Below are 24,137 nucleotides of genomic sequence, written 5' to 3'. Positions count from 1 at the left end.
AAGGTCATTAAGGGGTCAAAGGTCAAGTTTTTCAAAATGCTCCAATTGAGCTGAAATTTATATGCAATGATCCTTATGACATGCTAAACATTTTAAAAACATTTTAAGAATCATTTAAGGTCATTGAGGGGTCATAAAGGGTCAAAGGTCAAGTTTTACAAAATGCTCGATTGAGCTGAAATTTAAGCATAATGATTCTTATGACATTCTAAACATGTTGCAAATATTTTAAAATTCATTTAAGGTCATTAAGGGGCAATAAAGGGGTCAAAGGTCAAGTTTTCAAAATGCTTCAATTGTAGGTATAGGCCTACCACAATATACTGCCGAAGCCACATGGTTCAGCTATGGTGCGGTTATCGCTCTAGTTTTGGCTGCTTTGATCATCAATTTGGCAAAATCACCATTTGACTCCAGCGCCTTTAGCGTCCACTGGTTAGTGTGTCAAGGTTAAGCTACTAAGTGCAGTTTCATACATGGATGTATAATTTATATTAATATTCAAATATTTTGTTTGTTATCCAGGAGGAAGAATACAATGCATCAACCAGGCAGGAGGTGGAATCTTACTGGAAAGAGAAAATACATAAATATAATGAGAGTCTGGCTTATAAACCACAGGTAGGAAAACAATAGGATAGCATTCAACATGTGGAAGAAAAGTCTTCCACAGAGGGAGAGAGTTAATCATATTGAAACCCATATACTCCCCCTGTATATGGCTTTACCTACAATGTACATGTGTATGTGTTCCACAATTTGAGTAAAGGTACCCAATTGTCTATTCTATTTGAAACCCATACTCCCTCTGTGGAAGACTTTAGCTAATCTTCCACAGGGGGAGTATAGATTTCAAATGAAATAGCCCAATTAAGCATCATAATACCACAGTCCAGTTATCTTAATCAGTGGTGCTTGACCAGAGAAGATAACTTACCCTTCCCAGAATCCTTTGCAGCATGATTCATCGCCTCACTTCATCAAATGACAATCTCATTACTTTGTACAGGTTCTCCCTTGGTTTTCATTTTGAGAATAGACTGGCTAAAAATTTGTTGATAGTCAAGAAATAAACATATTTTGCAAGCACCGGATCTGCTAGCCATAGCCTTGAAAATAAATATCAAAAGCTATCTTAAGAATCACTGAACAAATACTAGGCTTGTTTGTACTCATTTTAATGCATTTTTCATGCTGATTCCAAAAATTTAAAAAAAAGGGAAACTTGTCATCTGCAGTGTAGAGGGTTAATTTAGGGATTCAATCATGTTTCACCGTTGTTCATCACCGTTTAACAACGATGCGGCCGCGTCGTCTGCGTGGTTTACTTCGCGAGGGCAGCTTGCGAAGTAAACCACGCAGACGCGCCGAACGCGAAGTTGTTAAACGGTGATGAACAATGATGAAACTATGATTAAATCCTTTCAACAACGAAAAGAAGCTAAATATCGTATAATTCACGATTATTTTTACGAGGAATGTCAGTTAATCATTGCCACTCAGCCTTACAAAAACTTCGATGATTTCTCTTTTGATATCAGCAATAAAACTACAGAATAAAGCGGCAATGTTTAGCCGCTACTTGAAAAATACTGAATTCAACATGCGCACAAAGGTTCCAGGCATGACGAATTTTACGGCGCTCTCGCGTAACTCGTAGTCTCGCTCGCGTTCGCGTATACGCTACAGTAAAAGTGTGGATTCATCACGGTTTAACAACGGTTGGCTCCTGTACAAAGGTATAGGAAGAGTTGTTGAAACATATTTTACCTTTTACCCTATAACAGGACAACAAAGAGAAATATTATGTACTTTCCATGTTTCCGTATCCATCTGGGAAACTACACATGGGCCATGTGAGGGTGTATACAATCAGTGATGCGGTGGCGCACTTCCATCGTATGAATGGCAAACAGGTGAGTTGGGTATAGTGCATCTTATCTCAAGTTGAGAGCAACGCCTTGTTGGCAGATTTGAACCAGTGCGTTTATGCATTTGCATTTCCAGCGTACAGACAAATCGCCCTTCAACTAGTGTGTATATGTGGGCATGATTTGAATATGCCACTGCGAAATCCAACATGGTGTTGCTTTTTTTTGAGATGAGACACACTACAGAGTAATTGGGAACAGTCCATTAGTTGATCTGAAGGGTCATTAGTCCGAAAATGGTTCAAGTTAAATAAATTTAAAAAAAAAAAAAAATTGGATTTATAAAGCGCCTTTCTCCAGATCTTAGAGGACTCAAAGCGCTGTAATTTCGCTGCAATGGTGAATCATCACAATCAGATCGCATCAACTAGGTTGCTGCGAGCGGCGCACACCTATCCGCATTTAGATTGTAACATCCACCAATTATCTGTGCAGCTCCCCAAATTCCATTGGGTGAAGGAAGTTTTTGATAACCAAACAACTAATCACCGATTTGTGCGATACAGGAGGAAACCGGAGATCCCGGAGAAAACCTGCGAGAGCGAGCATGGAATCGGGATAAACCAAGTGCACATGAGTCCTTGGGCAGCGCCGGGCTTGAACCCGGGACCTCAGTGGTGCAAAGCGAGGGAATTACCGCTGCGCTAACTCGCCCTCCCTAGGGTTTAGGATATTTTAGGTTGGGATTAGGGTTGATGTTAGGGTAGGGCTTGGCATTAGGGTTAGTGTTAAGGTTAGGCTATGGTTAGGGTCAGAGTTAGGATTAAAGACAGGGTTAGGTTTAGGGTTAAAGATTAGGTAAAGGTTAGGATTAGAGCTTAGGTTATTATAGGTTAGGGTTAGGGTGAAGTTTAGGGTTACGGTAATGATTAGGATTTATAATACTTTGATTAAGTTTTGGGACTAACAACCATTCAGACTATCAACCTGTAACCCTGGAGATTTTGGGTTGGTACAATCAATGGCAAACAGGTAGTTTTGTAGTGCAATTCTGTGTATTGATATAAACACAACACAAAAAGAAGTCTGTACTTATGTAACCCGTCCTACACCACAATCTGATCTTGTTATGACAATTTGATTGATAAAGTCATGTGCAGAATCTTGTTATCTCCAATTTGATACCAAATTTGCTTTCAAACACTCTAAATTGACAAAGTTGATACCAGTATATGAAATTTGGTGCATTTGTAAAAGTTTGTCATATTTCACTTTAAATTCGTGCAAGCACCCCCTATGGAAGACATAACCTTAGGGAGTGTGAATTACAAATGGGGTTACTTAAATGGGTGGCTTCATTTAAAATCTATGCCCCTGGTGTGGGAGATTAAGGTAATGTCTTCCATAGGGGGTGTATGGATTTTAACTGGAACATCCCATTTCTCCTGTTATTCAGGTATTACACCCCATAGGATGGGATGCCTTTGGTCTGCCTGCAGAAAATGCTGCTATTGAAAGAGGTCTACAAGCTGATGAATGGACATACAGGTAAAACAATCAAAGCTTGAGAAAACCTGTGGTTTACCCACAAGATTAGATCGGAATTAGGCCTGGGAGGAGGGTACTCAAGTTTTGTTTTGGTAGGGATGTGCCACTAAGAATTTGAAAGTGGACCCATCCATATACCAACATACCATCCATATACCAATTTTCCAAGAAATTTGGCCTCATCGCTATACCAAAAGTCCAAAATTTTGACCAAACATATATATTGTAAATTTAATTTTCTAATACTTTTCCCAAAATTTTGGCTACAGTTAGGGGCAAAATTAGGATAATTTTGCAAAAAAATGACCCATCCATGTACCAAAATTGGCTTAGAAAAGGTCCACAGTTACCCCTTCACAGCCCCCAAGGATGCAATGTTGGGATGTCATGTCTGTAAGGAGCCTAGCTGGTCTAAAAACATTTACACAGATACTTGATTTTGTAATTATTTGCAGCAATATTGACTACATGAGGAAGCAGCTGAAGGATCTCAGTATGTGCTTCAACTGGGAAAGGGTGAGTGCAACTTGGAATTGTAAGAAACTGATTTATTAAGTTAAAAAGCCAGCTGTTGGAACCTACTTATCCACAAAAATAGCCTGTTTAGTAAGATTTCAGAAGGGCAAAGTGGCATTGATAAAGATCCTGCTAGGATTGAAAGCTCAGGATGTACTGCCCTGTTCTATGCTCCGTTGTGACAAGATCACAATCGGAAGTTCTAAAAATTTATTTTCAATAACAAACTCGGTCAAAAGGTGAATTTGAAAACAACTGTGCAGTCTTTATACAACAAGAATTCTGTTGCAAAGTCCGCCATTTTTCCCACATAGTTTTCTCAGTCTTCAACCCAGACAGTTGAGGTACCCCATGTGTTACACATTTTATGGTGATGATATGACATATGTGTACATCCATATCAAAACGATGCACTTGTCGGCTGCTACATTTTGTCTTATCTCACATAGCTAGAAATAAATACCAGACTCATCTCAAGTGGAGGTCACTTCAAATCATCCCCAAGTCACATGGTTAAGGAATGTTCTCTGTATTCCTAAACCATGTGACTTGGGATGATTTGAAGTGACATGCACTTGAGATGAGTCTGGTATTTATTCTCAGCTATTATGTGAAATAAGCCACATGTAGCACCCGCCATGTGCATTGTTTTGATATGGCTGTACACATATTTTTGTTGAATTATTATTATTATTATTTTTGATGTGTTTTTCTTTAGGAAGTGACAACATGTAGCCCAGACTATTATCGATGGACCCAGTACCTTTTTGTTAAGATGTTTAAAGCAGGTTTAGCATATCAAAAAGAAGCTCTAGTCAACTGGGATCCTGTGGACCAGACTGTCCTGGCCAATGAACAGGTGAGTATTATTTTGGTGGACCCAGTCATTTTTTGTTATTAGAAAATGATTAGGTAAACAAATCCAGTATAAATTTACTCACATCTTTAGCTTTCATCATCTTGGATGAAGACTTTATCAAAGGTGACCTGGTTCACAGCTTCTTCTGCAGAAACAGGCTGTATAGCCTCATCACCAGGGGTGCAATGGTGTAAGCAGTGAATCATATACGGGATCTAGAGTGTAACTGCCGATGTCCTAGGTTCATGGTGTTTGCCCCCGCAGGAAAAGCAGTGAACCAAGTCACTTTTGTGAAAGCCATCATCCAAGATGGCAAAAGCTATAGACCACTTGACATGAGACGTCATTGCCCGGCAGTATGCGCGCAAATTATGACAATTTCCATTGTTCTTTGCCCTGCAGTGTGCATACGCATTTTAAATTGCCCACCACATTTAATATAGTACAAGAAAGCCATTGAACTGTGTAGAGGTTCGTTGAAGCATATCGATAGACCAGTCCCTCGCCTTTGTTGATAAACAATGATGTCAAGTGGTCTGTACTGGATTTGATTACCTAATCATTTTCTGATAACCAATTAAGGGTAGACAGGGTATTGTTGGTCGAAGCAGCCAAAAAATCGATTGTTATTGTCTAAATCAATATATTAGTGAAAAATAACACTTTGATGTTTTGCAAAAGTTCATTCTACAAATCATATACTTTGAAAACTTGCTTAATTTATTGTTGTTAATGAGTTATGTACATTTTACAAAAGTGTTGTTGTTTTAGCCCTCTTTACAACATAACTCAAGAACCACAGGACCTATAAAAGCATTTCTGTGATATTTTAATTCTTCTACACGCTCGCAAGGAAATGAGCAATGCAATTTTTGTCGAAACTCACTACCATTCGCAAGATGTTGTGAACTACCAAATCGCAACACTTTAAAATTGTGTATTACCTTAAGCCAATACTAGAGATGAAACTGTTCAGTTCTTACATCTTCCTTTCAAGGTGTAGAATGCTGCAGAAGGGGCAGTGGAATAAAACTAATTGTTTTCTGGTTTCATATCATATTCAGTGTACTTTTCCTTTCACAAGCATTTTGTTTGTATTAATTGAAACAATAATGCTGAAATATTATATTTGTGCACATTTCTCAGGTTGATGAGAATGGTTGTTCCTGGAGGTCTGGGGCCAAAGTAGAGAAGAGACTGCTGAAGCAATGGTTTCTGAAGCAGCAACATTATAATAAGGTAAATGATAACAGTAGCAATGGCAAACTTTGTTGGGAACAAGAGGCAGGTTCTGGATTTGTACCAGAGAAGATCGCTCGAACATATAACCATACAATTGCCAACAATTAACCTCTATTCACTTTTCTTTGTTTGTGGTACTTAAAAAACTATTTAATCTTCCTTTACAGCAACCTGTTCATCCGTCATATGCTAACAGATTCGGTAGTTCTCTTAGTTTATCGGATTAGATCATTGATGGATTGGCATTACAATAATATGTTTGTTTATTTGTTCCTGTTGTTTTGTAGGCCTTGGTGGAGAGTCTAGAGGATCTACCAGATTGGCCAAGTGGGGTTAAGACGATGCAGGCTGCATGGATAGGGGACTGTGATGGGTGTACCTTCAACTTCAAATTGCAGGTAATTGGTAATGCATTCAAGAAAGATAAGCTGTACATCACAAAAGGAATTTTTGAGAAATAGCCCAAAGAAATGTGTCATTGTTGGGGGAACCATAAATCCAGTTGTAATAGTGTTATTTGTAAAATAGGCTGAAAAAATTAATGGAATGGTGATGCTCACTACCCATATCTATGGACAACATATTTGAGTACCTCTTTCCGTACTTTTCTCAGAAAAAAATAATTAAGCTGATAATGACGAAACTTAAAAAAACCATTTTACCAAATACAATATCAAAACCTATATTTATTACCCTGTTTTTGTATACATTTCTTTCAGATAAACCTTGGCGACAGCAGCTTCATACTACCCATTCACACACCTACACCAGAGCTGATATATGGTGCAGCATACATAGTATTGGCTCCATACCACACTCTATTATCAAAGACAGAATTCATGCAATGTCTCAGTGAAGAAGTTAGGAATAGGATACAAAAATTTGATGAGACTACACAAGGTAGGTGCACACACCCACACCAGAGCTGATATATGGTGCAGCATACATAGTACTGGCTCCATACCACACTCTATTATCAAAGACAGAATTCATGCAATGTCTCAGTGAAGAAGTTAGGAATAGGATAAAAATGCTGGATAAGACTACACAAGGTACACTTTGATCAGCTCGTAATCGGAAGGCCTTATAGCATCGCGGATTAATATTTATATATTTAATTTCGAGAATTGTCTTGTGACATCTTGCCAGAAGCATCTCAAATTGTTCATTTAAGTCCAATACGTTGTTTATTTTCTTTAACAAGCACAATAGAGACCAGACAAGTCAACTATGACACTTTTAATGTGGGTCTACTTTTCGGCGTAGTGATAAAAGCCCAACAATTCCTGCCGATTACGAGCTGATATCCACACCCACACTAGAGCTGATATATGGTATGGCTTACATAGTAAAATGGACAATAATTGCAGAATGAAAACATTGCAAATAACTTGTCCTGTGTGGATAGCCTCCATAGCATTGTCTGCTCACATTCATACGTTAACCATGGTTTCCAAATTTGATGGCCTCACTTGTGTGATAATAAAAGTATATGTATACACTTATATATCTTCATATCAGACTTAGTCTTTATTAGATTGCTTTGACATTGTCAATTTACACAGTGTGTTGTTTTTATGCTTGATTTTTAATGAATACCAAAATTTTGATGGTGTTTTTAAAATTGTGCTAATGGAGTCTGGCCCTAAGTACTTGACCACATTTCTATTTTTGGTGTGAAATCTTAATATAGAATCCTTTCTTGCGTGACTTGTTCCAACAAAATGAGCATAAAGTCACCAGGGTCCTATAGAAGATACAGTCCATTAAACATGACAAAATTTAATAGCAAACAAATAAAATTCTGGAGGAGATATTGCTTTTGAAGACCAAAGCAAGGAGCCATCCAAACATGTTTGGCATGATTTTAAAGGGTATAAAATAAGGATTTCTGGAATTTCTCAGGAAGTTATTTTGCAAATTTTATGCTCATTTTGTGAGAGCAGGTCACAAATATTTATTCATAACCTCATGAATAAACGCGATGCGTGCGATCCAATCATATTTTATTATTTGCGTAAAAGCTTAAGCGCAAATCGAGGTCATTAATATCTCACAATTGACGCGCAAAATGCGTAATTGTTCCAATGTCGCACACAATTGACTTCTGCGGCGCTGGTATTGTGCGTCCAACAAACTCTTGCAGCGCTGGCTGCGTATTTGGATTGGCGCGCTACCATATTTGCACAGATTGTGATACGCACTTTTGTTATTGGTCGTTCTGTTTTAGCCTGATCGATTTTTGGCAAGGGAAGATGTAAAAATCATCTATTTTTATCAACTTTTGAGCAAAATTTTGTGTTATTTTGTAAGGTGAAGAGATTAAAGTGAGCGGTTATGAATGAGGTTAATAACTTTGCATCGGTAATATATCGGGCATTGTGAAAAATCTAAACATTTTGCTTTGGACCTCGGAATATCCCTCGGGCTCGCCCTCGGGATATTCCTCGGTTCAAAGGCAAAATGTTTAGATTTTTCACAATGCCTCCAAATAACCGATGCGCAGTTATTAACCTCTAATTGATCGTTGATTCATATGATGGTAATTAGTAATATACTAACCACATCTAAATCACTATTGTTTTTCTGTGCAATCCAATCAATTTGCCATTCCCCCTACACCATGTGCAAACTAAATCATCTAGGCCTTGATAATGATAAAATATTTCATATTTAATATTTTTCTTATAGATATTGATCTAGGCATATGTGCTGTGCACCCACTCACCAACCAGCTTCTACCCATCTATGTATCCAATAGTCCATCTATTTTCAACGAAGATGAAACCCACATAGAGTGCCGGCTTGGTATTCCATCAGCCAGCAAGGAGCTAGCTGAGTTTGCAGTGCATCATGGGATTGATTTTGTTCCAGTACTTGTAGGAGAGGAGGATTTAGATAGTGATGTTCTTATCAACTCTAAACAGGTAAGCTAAAAACAGATGATTAAAGCTTTCCCATGATTCAGTTGGATTTACCAAGGAGCTAGCACAGTTTATAGGGATTGATTTGAAAGTTGGTAAAATCATGGAATTTGATTGATGTCATGGAAATTTAAAAAACAAATGTTAAATTCAGGGACAAGACATTTCTTATGATGTTTAACACTAAGGTCGGTGTACTGTACCTGCCCAAAAACCAATGACGTCAAGTGTTCATATTACATGTCCTGTGTGAAAAACTAATGCTGTCAATATAAGGTAACAATTCATGCGGAGTGCCCATCTCTCTTTCCTTGATGCCAGACTCATTCATGTATAATGTTGCTGTGGGGTGTCCTCTGCTCCTCCTGCAAATAGAATGAGTCTTCCTTCCCACTTTAAGCCGGTACCCATTTACACCTGGGTGAAGTGAAGCAAACTGGTTTTAACAGAACACAAATACAAATTTTGATGATATTTTTGCTAAACAAATGAATCTGCAAGAAATTGTTTGCACATAAACAATATGTAGCCAGAGGTTTTCAGCAGTATTAAAATCTAAACATTTTTTGAGAAAAGTGAGCTATGGATCACGAAATGACCCTTTAAACTAAAAAAGTTTCAAAATGGTGTTATCGGTTTTTGCTTCTCAGCTCTTTATGTGCTGTATTTTTTCACCAGTTTTCAGGGTTAGCAAGGAACAAAGGCAGAGTAGCTGTATTAGACTATGTGAAAGATAACAACTCACTAGGTGAAGCATGGACTAGTCCTAGGCAACATGATTGGCTGGTATCCAGGCAACGCTATTGGGGAACTCCCTTACCCATCATTCATTGCGAGAAATGTAAAGTAAGTATCATCGTTTTGCTATTGGTTATACAGTGTTATTCCAGATGAGAACGAAACTGGAAAATAGCCTCTGAAAGTGTTTTCTACTTTGATAAAATACCAAGGAAATGCTTGACACTGCAGACCTCTTGATCACTTACATAATTAGAGGAGCAAACTTATATGTGACAAGATCAAGGGAGATGAGTCAGATGTCGCTAATATTAATTTTGAGATATAGGTAGAGAAAATTATAAATTTCTTTTGTTACAAGCCGACGACGGATGTCGGCTTGTTCTGTCTCTTCTCAATTCTTTCTTCTTTCTTCTTACAAGCCGACGACGGATGTCGGCTTGTTCTGTCTCTTCTCAATTCTTTCTTCTTTCTTCTTCTTCTTTCTTTCTTCTGGCAACCAATCAACTGCATCTAGCTTCGCAAAGGATTGACAGATTTCAACCAAAGTTGACCCAAATGACCACTGGGCTAGGCCAAACCTTCCATTTGACTTTGACCTCGCTGTGACCTTTGACCTAGCTATAATGGTCAAAAATGTGATTTCACAAAAAATGCTACTCCTTCCACAAATTTCATGCAATGATCATGTGACTCATGCATATGAATCAACATGTGGCAGTGCTTTTAACTTCCTAAAAAGAATTGAGGTCAAAGGTCATTAAGGGGGTCATTTCCGGTCTGAAAGCTAAAAATATTCAAAAAATCACTGTCTTTACAAAATATATAGCAGAGAGTCGCCATTAGCACACATGCATTGCTACTAGCCAGGGTCTTTAGGATGCCTACAGGTTTGGGGTCAAAGGTCATTAAGGGGTTACTTCCGGTCAAAAACCAAAAATGTTCAAAAATTTTTATCTCAAAATGTAAACAGACCAGAATAATATAACCAACATACATGAATTAGTGTTCCCTGATGTATGCATGGTATTTTTTATTTTGGGGTCAAAAGGTCATTAAGGGTCACTTCCTGTTTTTAGCTGAATAACTTCAAGAATTTTTATCTCAAGAACTGAACATGTTAGAATTTTTTAATTAAAATTGGAACAATGCATTTTGTCGGTGTACATAAGGTTTTTTTTTACATTGAGGTCAAAGGTCAATAAAGGGGTCAAAAGGTCAATCAAAAATTTTCAAAAAATCAAAATCCATGTATAAGTTCCGATTAAGCTGAAATTCACCAGGAATATTTCTTATGACATCCTAAGCACAGTGCAAGAGCAGTTGACCCCATCCGTAACCCAGGGGTCAAGTTATAGGGGTCAAATTGCGGCTTGTATTCAGCGTCTGTTGACTCTAGTTACAAGCCGACGACGGATGTCGGCTTGTTCTGTCTCTTCTCAATTCTTCTTCTTTCTTTCTTCTTCTGGCAACCTCGTGACATTTTGCGTGAATTGCCACGTTTTTCGCCCGAGCTCTCTTATGCTTCGACAGATTTCAACCATACTTGAGCCAAATGACCACTGGACTAGGCCAAACCTTCCATTTGACTTTGACCTTGCTGTGACCTTTGACCTAGCTATAATGGTCAAAAGTGTGATTTCACAAAAATGCTACTCCTTCCACAAATTTCATGCAATGATCATGTGACTCATGCATATGAATCAACATGTGGCAGTGCTTAAAACTTCCTAAAAAGAATTGAGGTCAAAGGTCATTAAGGGGGTCATTTCCGGTCTGAAAGCTAAAAATATTCAAAAAATCACTGTCTTTACAAAATATATAGCAGAGAGTCGCCATTAGCACACATGCATTGCTACTAGCCAGGGTCTTTAGGATGCCTACAGGTTTGGGGTCAAAGGTCATTAAGGGGTTACTTCCGGTCAAAAACCAAAAATGTTCAAAAAATTTTATCTCAAAATGTAAACAGACCAGAATAATATAACCAACATACATGAATTAGTGTTCCCTGATGTATGCATGGTATTTTTATTTTGGGGGTCAAAGGTCATTAAGGGGTCACTTCCTGTTTTTAGCTGAATAACTTCAAGAATTTTTATCTCAAGAACTGAACATGTTAGAATTTTTAATTAAAATTGGAACAATGCATTTTGTCGGTGTACATAAGGTTTTTTTTTACATTGAGGTCAAAGGTCATTAAAGGGGTCAAAAGGTCAATCAAAATTTTCAAAAATCAAAATCCATGTATAAGTTCGATTAAGCTGAAATTCACCAGGAATATTTCTTATGACATCCTAAGCACAGTGCAAGAGCAGTTGACCCCATCCGTAACCCAGGGGTCAAGTTATAGGGGTCAAATTGCGGCTTGTATTCAGCGTCTGTTGACTCTAGTTTCTTTCTTTCTTCTGGCAACCGCAATCAACTGCATGTAGCTCCATGCAAGGATTGACAGATTTCAACCAAAGTTGACCCAAATGACCATTGGGCTAGGCCAAACCTTCCATTTGACTTTGACCTCGCTGTGACCTTTGACCTAGCTATAATGGTCAAAAATGTGATTTCACAAAAATGCTACTCCTTCCACAAATTACATGCAATGATCATGTGACTCATGCATATGAATCAACATGTAGCAGTGCTTATACCTTGCTAAAAAGAGTTGAGGTCAAAGGTCATTAAGGGGGTCATTTCCGGTCTGAAAGCTAAAAATATTCAAAAAATCACTGTCTTTACAAATTATATAGCAGAGAGTCGCCTTTAGCACACATGCATCGCTACTAGCCAGGGTCTTTAGGATGCCTACAGTTTTGGGGTCAAAGGTCATTAAGGGGTTACTTCGGTCAAAAACCGAAATATTCAAAAAAATTTATCTCAAAATGTAAACAGACCAGAGTAATATAACCATCATACATGAATCAGTGTTCCCTGATGTATGCATGGTATTTTTATTTTGGGGGTCAAAGGTCATTAAGGGGTCACTTCCTGTTTTTAGCTGAATAACTTTAAGAATTTTTATCTCAAGAACTAAACATGTTAGAATTTTTTAATTAAAATTGGAACAATGCATTTTGTCGGTGTAAACAAGGTTTTTTTTTTTCATTGAGGTCAAAGGTCATTAAGGGGGTCAAAAGGTCAATCAAAATTTTCAAAAATCAAAATCCATGTATAAGTTCGATTAAGCTGAAATTCACCAGGAATATTTCTTATGACCTCCTAAGCACAATGCAAGAGCAGTTGACCCCATCCGTAACCCAGGGGTCAAGTTATAGGGGTCAAATTGCGGCTTGTATCAGCGTCTGTTGACTCTAGTTTTATATTGTTTTTAGCGATTGATAAATTGATGTAACTTCGCAAAGAAGAGTCGTATCAACATGGGGTTTTCAGTTTCTGTAAACTCTAAATGTCCTCTTTAGAAACATGTGTTAAACTCATTTTCGACCAGTAGTCGACATGTGACTCATTCCCCTTGATCATGTCAAATATGTGGTATATGGGCCATACATTGTGTATTCACCGTGATACACACTGATGCAGAACCCTTTTGATCAGTTTCTATTAGTGTTAACCAGCTTTTTCTTCGGCATTATCCTACTTCTTGAAGGATAATTTCCAGAGAAATATCGGAAGAAGATCAGTTGGTAGTAGCTGGCAAATGCCGGAGGACGGCAGGGCATTTCTAATCCCTAAACCGGAGTATTCCAGCATTTTTACCTCAATAGAAAGTGAATCTGTGTTTAAGACTCCGATTCTGTGTTTAAGATTTAAGTTTTTGCTGAGGATTGTCAGACTGCAAAACTAACATTCAGCACTACTTAGGCCAAAAAAAAAAAGGTTCATCTCAAAGCTTGCGCGCACGTTTGTAAAATCCCACGATTTTTGAAAAAAAACAAATGCGGAAATTTTTTTTATTTAAAAAAAAAAAAAAATTTTTTATAGTTTTTTCCAGAAAAAATCGGCGAAAATCAGACTTTTTTCTCAAAATACCATGAAAAAAGTCGGGAATAAAAAAAAAAAAAAAAATTGCATTTCGCATTTGTTTTTAAATTTCTCGTGACCTTTGAGACAAACCTTTTTTTTTGGAACATTGCATGATACGATGGTTGCTTTTGTTAAACTAAAATGATTATAAATATGCATGGCATATATAAGTTTTGTTTAAATGTCTTTACGTCTACTGGATCTGTGAGGCACATAGCTTTACCCTAACATAACACAACTTATACATCTTCACAGGCTGTTCCAGTACCAGAATCTGATCTACCAGTTATTCTGCCAAAACTAAAATCAGTCTCAGGCAAAGGAATATCTCCTCTCTTACAAGCTACAGACTGGCTAAACGTCAAATGTCCTCAATGTGGCGGAGACGCTAAAAGAGAAACCGACACTATGGATACATTTGTTGACTCTGCGTGGTATTTCTTGAGGTATACGGATCCGCATAATGAGACGGAGCCATTTGTTAAGGATAAGGCAGATAGCTTGATGCCAGTTGATATGTATGTTGGAGGACAGGAACATGGTAGGTTGTCACTATGCAATGGGCTATGGGTGATAGGTGGATGTGCAGTGGTCAAGGGTCTTTTTTTCAGGCTCCCTGACAGTTCCGAAGACCACCAATTAGGGATCATGCTGCAGTTCTTTAGTCCCATTTGATTAAGACTCCCAAAATTTCAGCTCTTTAGCCACAATTTAGGAACATTTGGAATATCCATAGCTCCATAACGTATATTTTGGCCCCATTTTAGGTCATTAGCCCCAAAATTGCCCCTGTTTTGCCAGAAAAAAATCATGCCAGCTCTTAGTTCCCAACCAAAATGTAAGTTGAGTTAAGACACATCAAATTAACAGCAGAAAAGTCAACCAGAATTGTGTTATTACAGAATCCTCACCAAAATTACATAAATTGAGTGTTTGCACTTGATATAAGCTGAGAGAATAGACTAACAACTTTTCATCATAAGTAAATAAAGTAATACAACTTGAATAAAGTTGAATGGATCCTCGCATTTAATATTTAATGTCTCATATTGACTGATGTCCTGCTAGGACACAGCAGATAGGCCGCCCTCTCTATTTATAATTAATTTACATTGGCCGTGAGACATTTACAAGAGAATAAAATCATTACATGTTTAATTCGCCGGCAGATCCGCCATGAGCTGTTGTGGCGTGTGGTGGTGAGCTGAACGACATGTAATCATCAGTACGCGCTGGTTCGAATCCGAATGGTTCTGATTTTTTCTCTCCTTTATTATAATGCCAGTTTGTCTGTGCTCCATTTCTTTATTTATTATATATTTTCTCAGGCATGTATCCTCTGGATCCTCGCATTTAATATTTAATATCTCATTGACTGATGTCCTGCTAGGACCCAGCAGATAGGCCGCTCTCTCTATTTATAACTTGAATAAAAGAAACAAAAAGTTGATGTAAATTCATGAATAAAAAGATAACTTGACATTATTTTGTTTTCAGCACTTCTGCATCTCTTATACGCCCGATTCTTCAACCATTTCATTCATGATCAGAAGATGGTGTCACACAAGGAGCCGTTTAAGAGACTGTTGGTCCAGGGTTTGGTCAAAGGTCAAAGTTACAAGGTCGCAAGTACAGGGCAGTATCTAGCACCACATCAAGTGGATTTTTCAGGTTGGTTGATATTAGTAAAATATTTGACATTTTTGGTATTTTCTTTGCTATAAAAAATAGCAGAAATTGCATAAATTCTTTGTCATGTAATTGGTAAATCTCCCAAATGGTGGGGGTGTAGGTTTCAAATGGAGTCATGCATTTATGTAACCCCATTTGCAATTCACACTCCCTGTGGGAGAGATTAAGGTCATATGTTTTCCATATAGGGGGTGTATGGATTTCAACTGGAATTGCCCATTTCATCACAATCCATACTTACATGGGTGTTAAAGTGAAAACATGATGCATCAGTGAACTGGATTGGCTGATCAAGATCTTGAGATTTATTTCAAAATCACAGATTTGGCAAAAATACATGCCTTGCTTATCACAGGACTTTGGTTCATCAAAATATATTACTATCACGTAAAAATATGAATTTGGGAAAAAAGTGAGGGCCTGCTGTTGAGTAAATGTCACAATATCTCTTTATGTCCAAAAAAAAAGACAAGGTTTGTGTTTGGTCGCACAGGAGATTGGAAATGCAATACGATATGTTTGAATTAGACAATAATAACAGTGCACCATCTATTTTGAGGCCATTGTATGAAATCGGAGAGCTACCGCTCCCTCAGATAAATACCTTGACCCAAAACAAAACCAGACGATTTCACACAATGAACTCAAAATAGATGGTGCAAAGTTATTATTGTCATTCATTACCATCATATCTGATATTTTGAACAAATCAAAATGGCATTTTATGTCATAAAATGCTGTTAACTCTAACCAGTTTTAATTAGTGTTATTAATATAATCCAACATAGTGCAAAAATTGGCAAATTTGACATAAGCGTCGACAGCTAAAGCTATCAATCACAGAAGTGTGATGGGTATCGCGTGGGCATGTGTGTTTCCATAACGCTTAACATATACATGTAGACGCGCGCAGAAGTAATTGTAGCGCGTCTCTGTGTATTCCAGGAGTCATTGTGCGTTATTATTGCCCGTGCAATAAGTGCGCGGTCAGGCAATCAATTTCTTTTGATTGGATCACAGGCTTCGCATATTAATGAGGTTATGAATAAATTTTAATTACTTCCAGAGGTTTTGATGATATTACTGGATTATTTTTTAAATTTTTTGTATAAATTAAAGAAAAAAATGCAAGGGTGACCAGTGACTATTTTTTGCCTAATACCTTATCACTTATTTGACATATTATTCAGATGATGAACCTGTTGCCAAGGAGACGGGTGAGAAGCTGATAGTCCAATGGGAGAAGATGAGTAAATCCAAACATAATGGAGTCAACCCTGAGGAACTGTTAGCAAAGTATGGTACTGATGCCGTTAGGATGGCAGTATTGAAGAATGTGCCACCAAGACAAGATATGCTATGGGATGAACAAGGTATGGAGCTATAAATTTATCTTTTTCACTAAATATGATCACTCTGGCTTTAGCCATAATGGGGGTATTGTGATAGTGTATTCCTTCTGTACCAAAAGCACTTTCTCAAATTGAATGACCAATTCCTGCACACCTTTGGCTGCATACTGTTGGAGCTTTTGTAGATACAAACTGTTTTGTTCTTTAAAAGTTGTTCATAAATATGCAGTAGAAAGTGATTTTCCCTCATCCTGTAGAGTGTGTTGGCCCTCTTTTTTGTATCCAGATGGCTTCCTTTGCGTCTCCTCTCTCTGTTCTGTTCCTGTATTTGATTTGTGCATCCTGCCATATCATAACGTGGTTTTCCTCTATAATACAGACATGCCAACTAATACGGTATTCGATAATCTTTACCAAAATAATAATAAGTCATGCCTCAAAAAGTAATAGTAATAGACTACCGGTCTGAATTGACATCATGTGACCTGTTGAATTGGATGGTAACGTAGCTGTCATTTGATTGGTTGATATTTGTAAACATTGCATTGCTTGTCTTAAAATGTACTTTGGCATCGTAGATGCGAGTGCTATGAGTACGTGTATGCTGGTTCAATGCAATGAAGCACTCGTGGTGTGCGTTTGTGTTTGACTTTTCATTCATGTGCGATACCCAAAACGTAAATGATGGCATCCAAAGATGGGAAGAAACCTGGATTTAATGATCAATATGTTGTGAAATGGAGTTTTATTGTGAGGAATAGGAAAGACATGATGACAACACATGATTTGTAGAAAAGGTACAATTCTACAAAAAGTATGGTTTTGGGGTGCAAAATATGTTTTTTTGGTCGTCTGAGTATGGAAAACTGGATTTCGAAGTTGGCATGTCTGATAATCGGACCCAGATATAAAAATACTAGTTTGCATCTTATGTCACCTGTCAATCAAACTCAGAAACAATTTGTTTACGATTTGTTGTGATGATTTCTGGATGCAGCAGTAAAACAGCATGCCCTGTGGCTAATTTTGCATCTTCGAATATACAAACTGTCTCAAAAATTAGGTTTTAGTAATAGGAAACTTTCCTTCTGAAGGCACCATGCCTAAAAATACTGTTATTTTTTGCCATTTTCTGCGATTCCTTTTCTCTGATGAAGGCACCAGATGAATCATCCTTCCTTTTACTCGCTACTAACCAATCACCAGACTTGAACTACCGTATTCATTTCAATAAGCACACAAAGTCATTTTGGGTGGGCGCTTATTTTTTTACCTTGTTTACCAAATTTTTCCGTAAGGGCCGTTTATTAGACAAATTTACCTACGTTATAATAGGTTCCCAAGACAATCTAGTAGCTTTTCAAATGTATTGCATGTTTACACAGGACTTCAAATCCTCAAGCTATTTCACTGTATCAACGTCTATCAGTCACTTCAACATTAATGGTACCCTTTAGCAAATTGAAAATACCCTGGGTGGGTGCTTATTGGGGTATGGGCATTTATTGGAACGAATACGGTAGTATTTTTATCTTTGGCTCCAATTATAAGACATGGTCAGTTATGGTAGATTTGTTGCCCTAAAAATAGGCTTTGGTAAATGCTTTATTTGAAGCCTTTTCAAGCTTCAATGAACTTTCAGTCTAGTACCAAAATCTCTTGATGTTTCACCTATGTAAGACTGATCTCTATTGAAGCAGGGTATTCACAAATGAATATTAATGAGCTTATTTGGATATTTTGAATTTATTTTCAGATAATAATACTCAAAAATACAATAATAAAAATAACAGTTTTGATACAAAGCTGAACTGGAATGAGTAGAATATGATTCCATCAGTGTGAGATAATTTTGATAAGATCGATTTCAAATAATATGCCAGATACATTTTTGGGTATAGGCAGACAGGACAATACAAGACAGGACAGGACAGACCCAAATAAAACAAACAATTTAGATTTACCCTTATATGTTAGTTTAGTGTGTAATTCGGTAGTATTTTTATCTCTGGCTCCAATTATAAGACATGGTCAGTTATGGCAGATTTGTTGACCTCCTCTGTAATTGAGGCCTTCCTTTAGGCTCTCGTAAATGCTTTATTTGAAGCCAGGCCTTGCTGTCTAGATTTCAAAGGCGAGTGGTCAATCGCTCGCTACCTTGATGCTAGGCGAGTAATCAATCACTCGCTAGTGGTCGAATCACTCTCTAGGTCTGAAAGAGCAATCAGTATGACACACTTCCGCACTGCTGATATCCTGTCTTTCAGAAATCAAAACTAGTTTATTATGATAAATTGAATACATTGGAAGTGCTAAAACTTGAATGTAATTTAGATTCAATTTGGGTGATTCGCAGCGAGCGATATTTATTTTCTATGGTGAGTGGAAAATCGCTCGCTAGAAATTGAGTTTGGGCGAGCGGTGGCGAGGCCTGTGAAGCCTTTTCAATTAAGCTTCAATTTGTGTTGTTTCAGTCTAGTACCAAAATCTCTTGATGTTTCACCTATAGACTGATCCCTATTGAAGCAGGGTTTTCACAAATGAATATTAATGAGCTTATTTGGATATTTGGAATTTATTTTCAGATAATAATACTCAAAAATACAATAAAAATAACAATTTTGATACAAAGCTGAACAGGAATGAGTAGAATATGATTCCATCAGTGTCAGATAATTTTGATAAGATCGATTTCAAATATATTATGCCAGATACATTTTTGGGTATAGGCAGACAGGACAATACAAGACAGGATAGGACAGGACAGACCCAAACAAAACAGACAATTTAGAGTTACCCTTATATGTTAGTTTAGTGTGTAATTCTTGTTTCTTGTTTTTAATCAGATCTGGAAGGTGACTGGATACCCAATGTATGGAAGCTAGTCAGCAGATTTATTAAATTGAGGAATGAACTGGGGAACACAAACAAACAAACAGAAGATGTGGAGAGACAAGAAGATGAAATCAAGATAAAGTGCAATGAGACAATAAATATGGTAAGGAATTTATAAACACACTGAAGAGATGCGTTTATAGCCTGTCTTGTCTCAAGTGTCTTGTTGAGAGTAATGCCATGTTGGATTTTGCATTAGGAGATTCGTATTGGTATGTTTACATTGTGTTAACAGCGTACGGACAAATTATTTTTCTATGTGTGTTTATACCACAGAGGAGTAAGATAAGACAGAGCGCGTACCACTAGTCAAAGTCCCCGTGTATTGTATGGTACCAGTTCTCGCATATTCATGAGGGCCGATTGTTTGATCGTGCTGTGTCAAACAATCACGCCAGCGCTGCGTGTTTCGCCAGATACGCTGAAGGCTTGCGTAAGCTTCGCGATTACGCGATAGACCATGAAAATACGCGGTAATTGCGTAGCAGTCTCGCCTGTCGCATTTCATGGAACAATCGGCCCTCATTATCGGATGAAGCGGAGACTTTGACTAGTGGTACGCGCTCTGTCTTATCTTACTCCTCTGTGGTTTATACTCCTTGTGTGATTAGGTTAGCACGCACAATACTGCAAAATCCAACATGGTGTTACTCTCAACTTGAGATGAGACACACTATAGTATGGTGATGCCTGTGGGCATATTCGTGTGCGTAATGCACTGTAAATCACTGGTTTTCAGCATGATGTGGTATGTAGCAAGAGGTGAGGAAAGCATTTATTTTGCTTTCCATATCATTAGATGAGAACTGTGATGCATGTTGTGTTGAACAGCCATACTTTTGGGGTAATCGCTAGAGGGGCCAACTTTCAACAACTGTTTCAACTTCCAAAGAACCACCCAGCCCAGTGATTTGTGTCTTTCTAGCTAGATAGGTCACTTGCACTTGATGCTGCCATGGCTCCTAGCCCAGGCCCCCAACTCAACACAAAAGTTGGTAACCATGTGTGTTACCAAATATCGCAGAAAAGGGGTAATTTTTATGCCAGTAGCGAGGACCGCGAAATTGGGAAAATAGGCGGTATTTAATTCGCACTGTCCGCGAAATTTGACTGTGAAAGCAGAATAGGGGACTGATATTTTATTCAGACTGTCCACGAAATTAGGATAAAAGGGGTACTTCACTACAGTGTCATTGAAAAGGGGTGTTTGAAATTCTAGTAATTGAAATCCACAAAAAAAGAGGTTGTATTTGGCCAAATTTTGTCCTGGATTTTGCATGAAAAAGGGGGGTAAATTTGATGAAAAATCATTGCAAATGGGGTCTTTGAAAGATTTGGTGACACTCATGGTTACCAATGTTTGTGTTGAGTTAGGAGGCCGGGGTTCTTAGATATCTAAAATCAGTTGCACGGTTGGTTAGACAGCCAAAAAGTATTCATTATTTATCTTTGCCATCATTTATTTATCTACAGATCACTGAAAGTTACCAATCTAGAAATACCACCCTTAACTTAGTCATCAATAACCTCATTGGGTTAGCCAATCGACTTGCCAAGGCATCGGATCACATCATAAAATCTTCAACAACATATGAGAGGGCGTTGTGCTCATTGGTCATCATGGTGGCACCCTTTGCACCTCATGTGACCTCTGAGATGTGGAAGGGAATTGCTGGTGTGTCAAATCAAGTGGCTGCAGATTTCGATTTGGTAAGTTAAATTTTTTCATCACAAAGCGTCTTGTAATTCATTATCAAGGACTTACTGTATTTATCTCATTAAACGCCCCTGCTGGGGGCATGACATTTTCATTAAAGTCCTGTACTTTACCTATTTTATTTAACACTAAAAATATAGACCATACATGTCAACTATATTATTCTTAATGTCGATCAGTTTTTGGCGTAATGGTAAAAGCTTAAAATTTCCTGCCAATTATGAGCTGGTCAAAGTATAGGTGAAATGGCCAGAAATGGAATGATGGATAGACTATGATGAAAGGCTTAACCGCTTTGATCCATGAAATAACTGCATTCACCTGTCAATCAGGCTGAAAATGTTGTTGTTTGCTAGAATTTGTAGCAATCAATAATTATGAATTACGAATTAAACATGCTACATGCACGAATTAAACATGTAATGATTTTATTCTCTCGGAAATGTCCCATGGCCATGTAAATTTTATTCAGAGTGAATAAAATCATTACATGTTTAATTTGCCGGCAGATCTACCATGAGGTGTTGTGGCGTGTGATGGTGAGCTCAATGACATGTGAGTGCTCGCTGGTTCGAATCCGAACGGTTCTGATTTTTTTCTCTCCTTTATTATTGTGCCAGTTTGCCTTAGCTTCACTTCTTTGTTTATTATATATTTTCTCAGGCATATAACCTTTCTGATCCTCGCATTTACTTAATGTCTCACTTTTACTGATGTCCTGGTAGGACACAGCAGTTAGGCTGCCTTCCCTTTTTGTAAAAAAATTACTTAACTACATTTGGAATGGACTTCCTTTCATTTCAATCCCATTTATCTTTACACAGAAATCCCTATAGATAATTCTATATGTACCATCATTGTTGTCATGTACATGCAGTGTAGCGTCTACCTTAGCATTACCAACTGTCATATTATGTCCATTAACATCTACAGTTTGAACAAGGGCTCTTTTCCCCTTCCTGAGAAATTCAATAGTACATTGCTGTGGGTCAACTAGGGTATTGAATGGACTTCCTTTCATTTTAGTCCCAATTATTTTTACATTTATTGGTTGAGAGCCCTTATATGAGGCATAGTCTATCGCATAGGTGCCGTCATTGTTGTCCTGTACATCCAGGGTGTCTCTTCCTTGCGTAGCCTCTACGTTAGTACCACCAATTGTCATCTGTTGTCCATTGCAATCTACACATTTAACAATGGCTCTACACTTCTGCTTAGAACTACTTTCAAATCCTAACTGAATGGTACATTGCTGTGGGTCATCCTGAGGTTTCCATCTGATATCACACAAATCTGGCAGTGATTTTTGAATCTGTGCCAAAGCTGTATGATGCTTTGCAGTGAAATCAAAGTCAGTCTTATCTGATGCAGTCTCAGGTAGCTTTTCTATTTCTAGTTCATTCAGTCGTTCCATGATTTGATTTTGTGAGGTCATGAGCTGCCGGGGATATTTTTGGCTCATATCACATGATTGATTAGCAAACTCACAGGCACTGGTCATTTGGGCAGCAAGAAAGTCTATGGATTCCATACTTGAAGTCAAATTGTTCATCTCCGTTTCATATAGGTTTTTCAAGTGTGTTTGAACTTTGGAGTAATTAGCATCAATTTGGTTATGTAATTTCTGAGTCAACTCTTGCATTTTGTTTTCTTTCTTTTTGAAGTTAACGGTCAAAGTTTGCTGCAAGCCTTCGGCTGCCAATCTTGTGTATGCTAATTCCTGGTTTCTCTCATTTACCCTCTTTGAGGAGAGCTGCATATCAGCGACTATCTTTACAAATGCTGCTGAGAACTCGAGAAGCTTATGACCCTGATGATCAAGAAGGCCGCATGTTGCGCAAACTGGGACTTTGCAGTCAGGTTCTTCACAATACATAGTCATATCTTGCTTTGGGTGTTTTGTACAATGCTGCTGCTGTTGTATCATGGGATTGCATTTCTTGGCTTGTAGTTCTTCAATAGTCACAAGTTGATGATGTCGCATGGAGCGCATTTTCTGATGACTATCAATACAGCCCTGGCACTGGAAAGATGCACAATCATGGCAAAAACTCACAGCTGGATTATCATCGTCACAATTTCCACAAATCACTGCTGGGTTAAAGATATTTTCATACGGCTTTTCCACAATGAAGTTATTCTGCAGGTTGTCCACAGTTCCTCCTGGTAAGGTGATCAGTTTGCGACATGTTGGACAGTCAAGCTGTGACCTGTTACCAGCAATGCTTTGTAAACAAGATTTGCAGTAGGTATGTAAACAAGGAAGACATTTGGCTTGATGTTCAGCATTATCATACAGCTCAGCACAAATGGAACAAGTTAAAAACTCATCTTTGAAATCTTCCTTCATCTGGCATGGCAACTGAGAAGCACGAGCCATATTGCTTAGGTAGAAGCTTGTATTTTGTATGGTTTTGTGTGTTCAAAATCCGACAGAACCACAGCAAGGAGGGCAGGTACCACATTACTTCCTGCATTTTATTTTCACCCTTTTAGGCTTTCTTTAAATCTGTGTAATTTAAAAATACATAGACATTTGTTATTGTGCAGTGTATGTTAAAACTGAAAATTTTTATTTTCACCCTTTAAAAACTGAAATTTTTTATTTCCACCCTTTTGTGCTTTCTTTAAGTATGTGATTAAAAATGCATAGACATTTGTTGTTGTGCAGGGTGTTATGAAAATTTTATTTTCACCTTTCATGCTTTCTTTAAATTTGTGTAATTTAAAAATACGGACATTTGTTATTGTGTAGTGTGTGTTAAAATTGAAAAATTTTATTTTTCACCTTTCACGCTTTCTTTA

At 37.7% G+C, this 24,137-nt stretch overlaps 2 protein-coding genes across 2 annotated transcripts; one reads left to right on the top strand and one right to left on the bottom strand.

Annotated features, from left to right (window-relative positions):
* The first annotated feature begins 530 nt into the window (after nucleotides 1–530).
* Nucleotides 531–22,046, top strand: LOC140142487 (probable leucine--tRNA ligase, mitochondrial). Its single transcript, XM_072164475.1, has 16 exons — nucleotides 531–621; nucleotides 1,788–1,916; nucleotides 3,328–3,419; nucleotides 3,875–3,935; nucleotides 4,654–4,794; nucleotides 5,941–6,033; nucleotides 6,324–6,434; nucleotides 6,756–6,936; nucleotides 8,728–8,963; nucleotides 9,639–9,806; nucleotides 13,932–14,217; nucleotides 15,174–15,347; nucleotides 16,559–16,741; nucleotides 19,567–19,718; nucleotides 21,089–21,325; nucleotides 21,996–22,046. The coding sequence occupies exons 2-16, from the start codon at nucleotides 1,818–1,820 to the stop codon at nucleotides 22,044–22,046; spliced, it is 2,265 nt and encodes a 754-aa protein (XP_072020576.1). The 5' UTR covers nucleotides 531–621; nucleotides 1,788–1,817.
* LOC140146561 (E3 ubiquitin-protein ligase TRIM45-like) lies at nucleotides 21,323–23,794 on the bottom strand. Its single transcript, XM_072168434.1, has one exon. The coding sequence runs from the start codon at nucleotides 23,710–23,712 to the stop codon at nucleotides 22,105–22,107; it is 1,608 nt and encodes a 535-aa protein (XP_072024535.1). The 5' UTR covers nucleotides 23,713–23,794; the 3' UTR covers nucleotides 21,323–22,104.
* Between the last annotated feature and the right edge of the window lie 343 nt (nucleotides 23,795–24,137).

The sequence above is a fragment of the Amphiura filiformis genome, chromosome 2, assembly GCF_039555335.1.
Source record: "Amphiura filiformis chromosome 2, Afil_fr2py, whole genome shotgun sequence".
Lineage (NCBI taxonomy): Eukaryota > Metazoa > Echinodermata > Ophiuroidea > Amphilepidida > Amphiuridae > Amphiura > Amphiura filiformis.
This window is presented reverse-complemented; position numbering and strand designations above follow the sequence as displayed.

Excerpts from the sequence above, each read along its gene's own strand:
- LOC140142487 (XM_072164475.1), top strand. The coding sequence starts at position 1,818 with ATGTTTCCGTATCCATCTGGGAAACTACACATGGGCCATGTGAGGGTG. Across the intron at positions 6,034-6,323 it reads AGCAGCAACATTATAATAAG|GCCTTGGTGGAGAGTCTAGA; the intron begins GTAAATGATAAC and ends GTTGTTTTGTAG. Across the intron at positions 21,326-21,995 it reads TGGCTGCAGATTTCGATTTG|GCATATAACCTTTCTGATCC; the intron begins GTAAGTTAAATT and ends ATATTTTCTCAG.
- LOC140146561 (XM_072168434.1), bottom strand. The coding sequence starts at position 23,712 with ATGGCTCGTGCTTCTCAGTTGCCATGCCAGATGAAGGAAGATTTCAAA.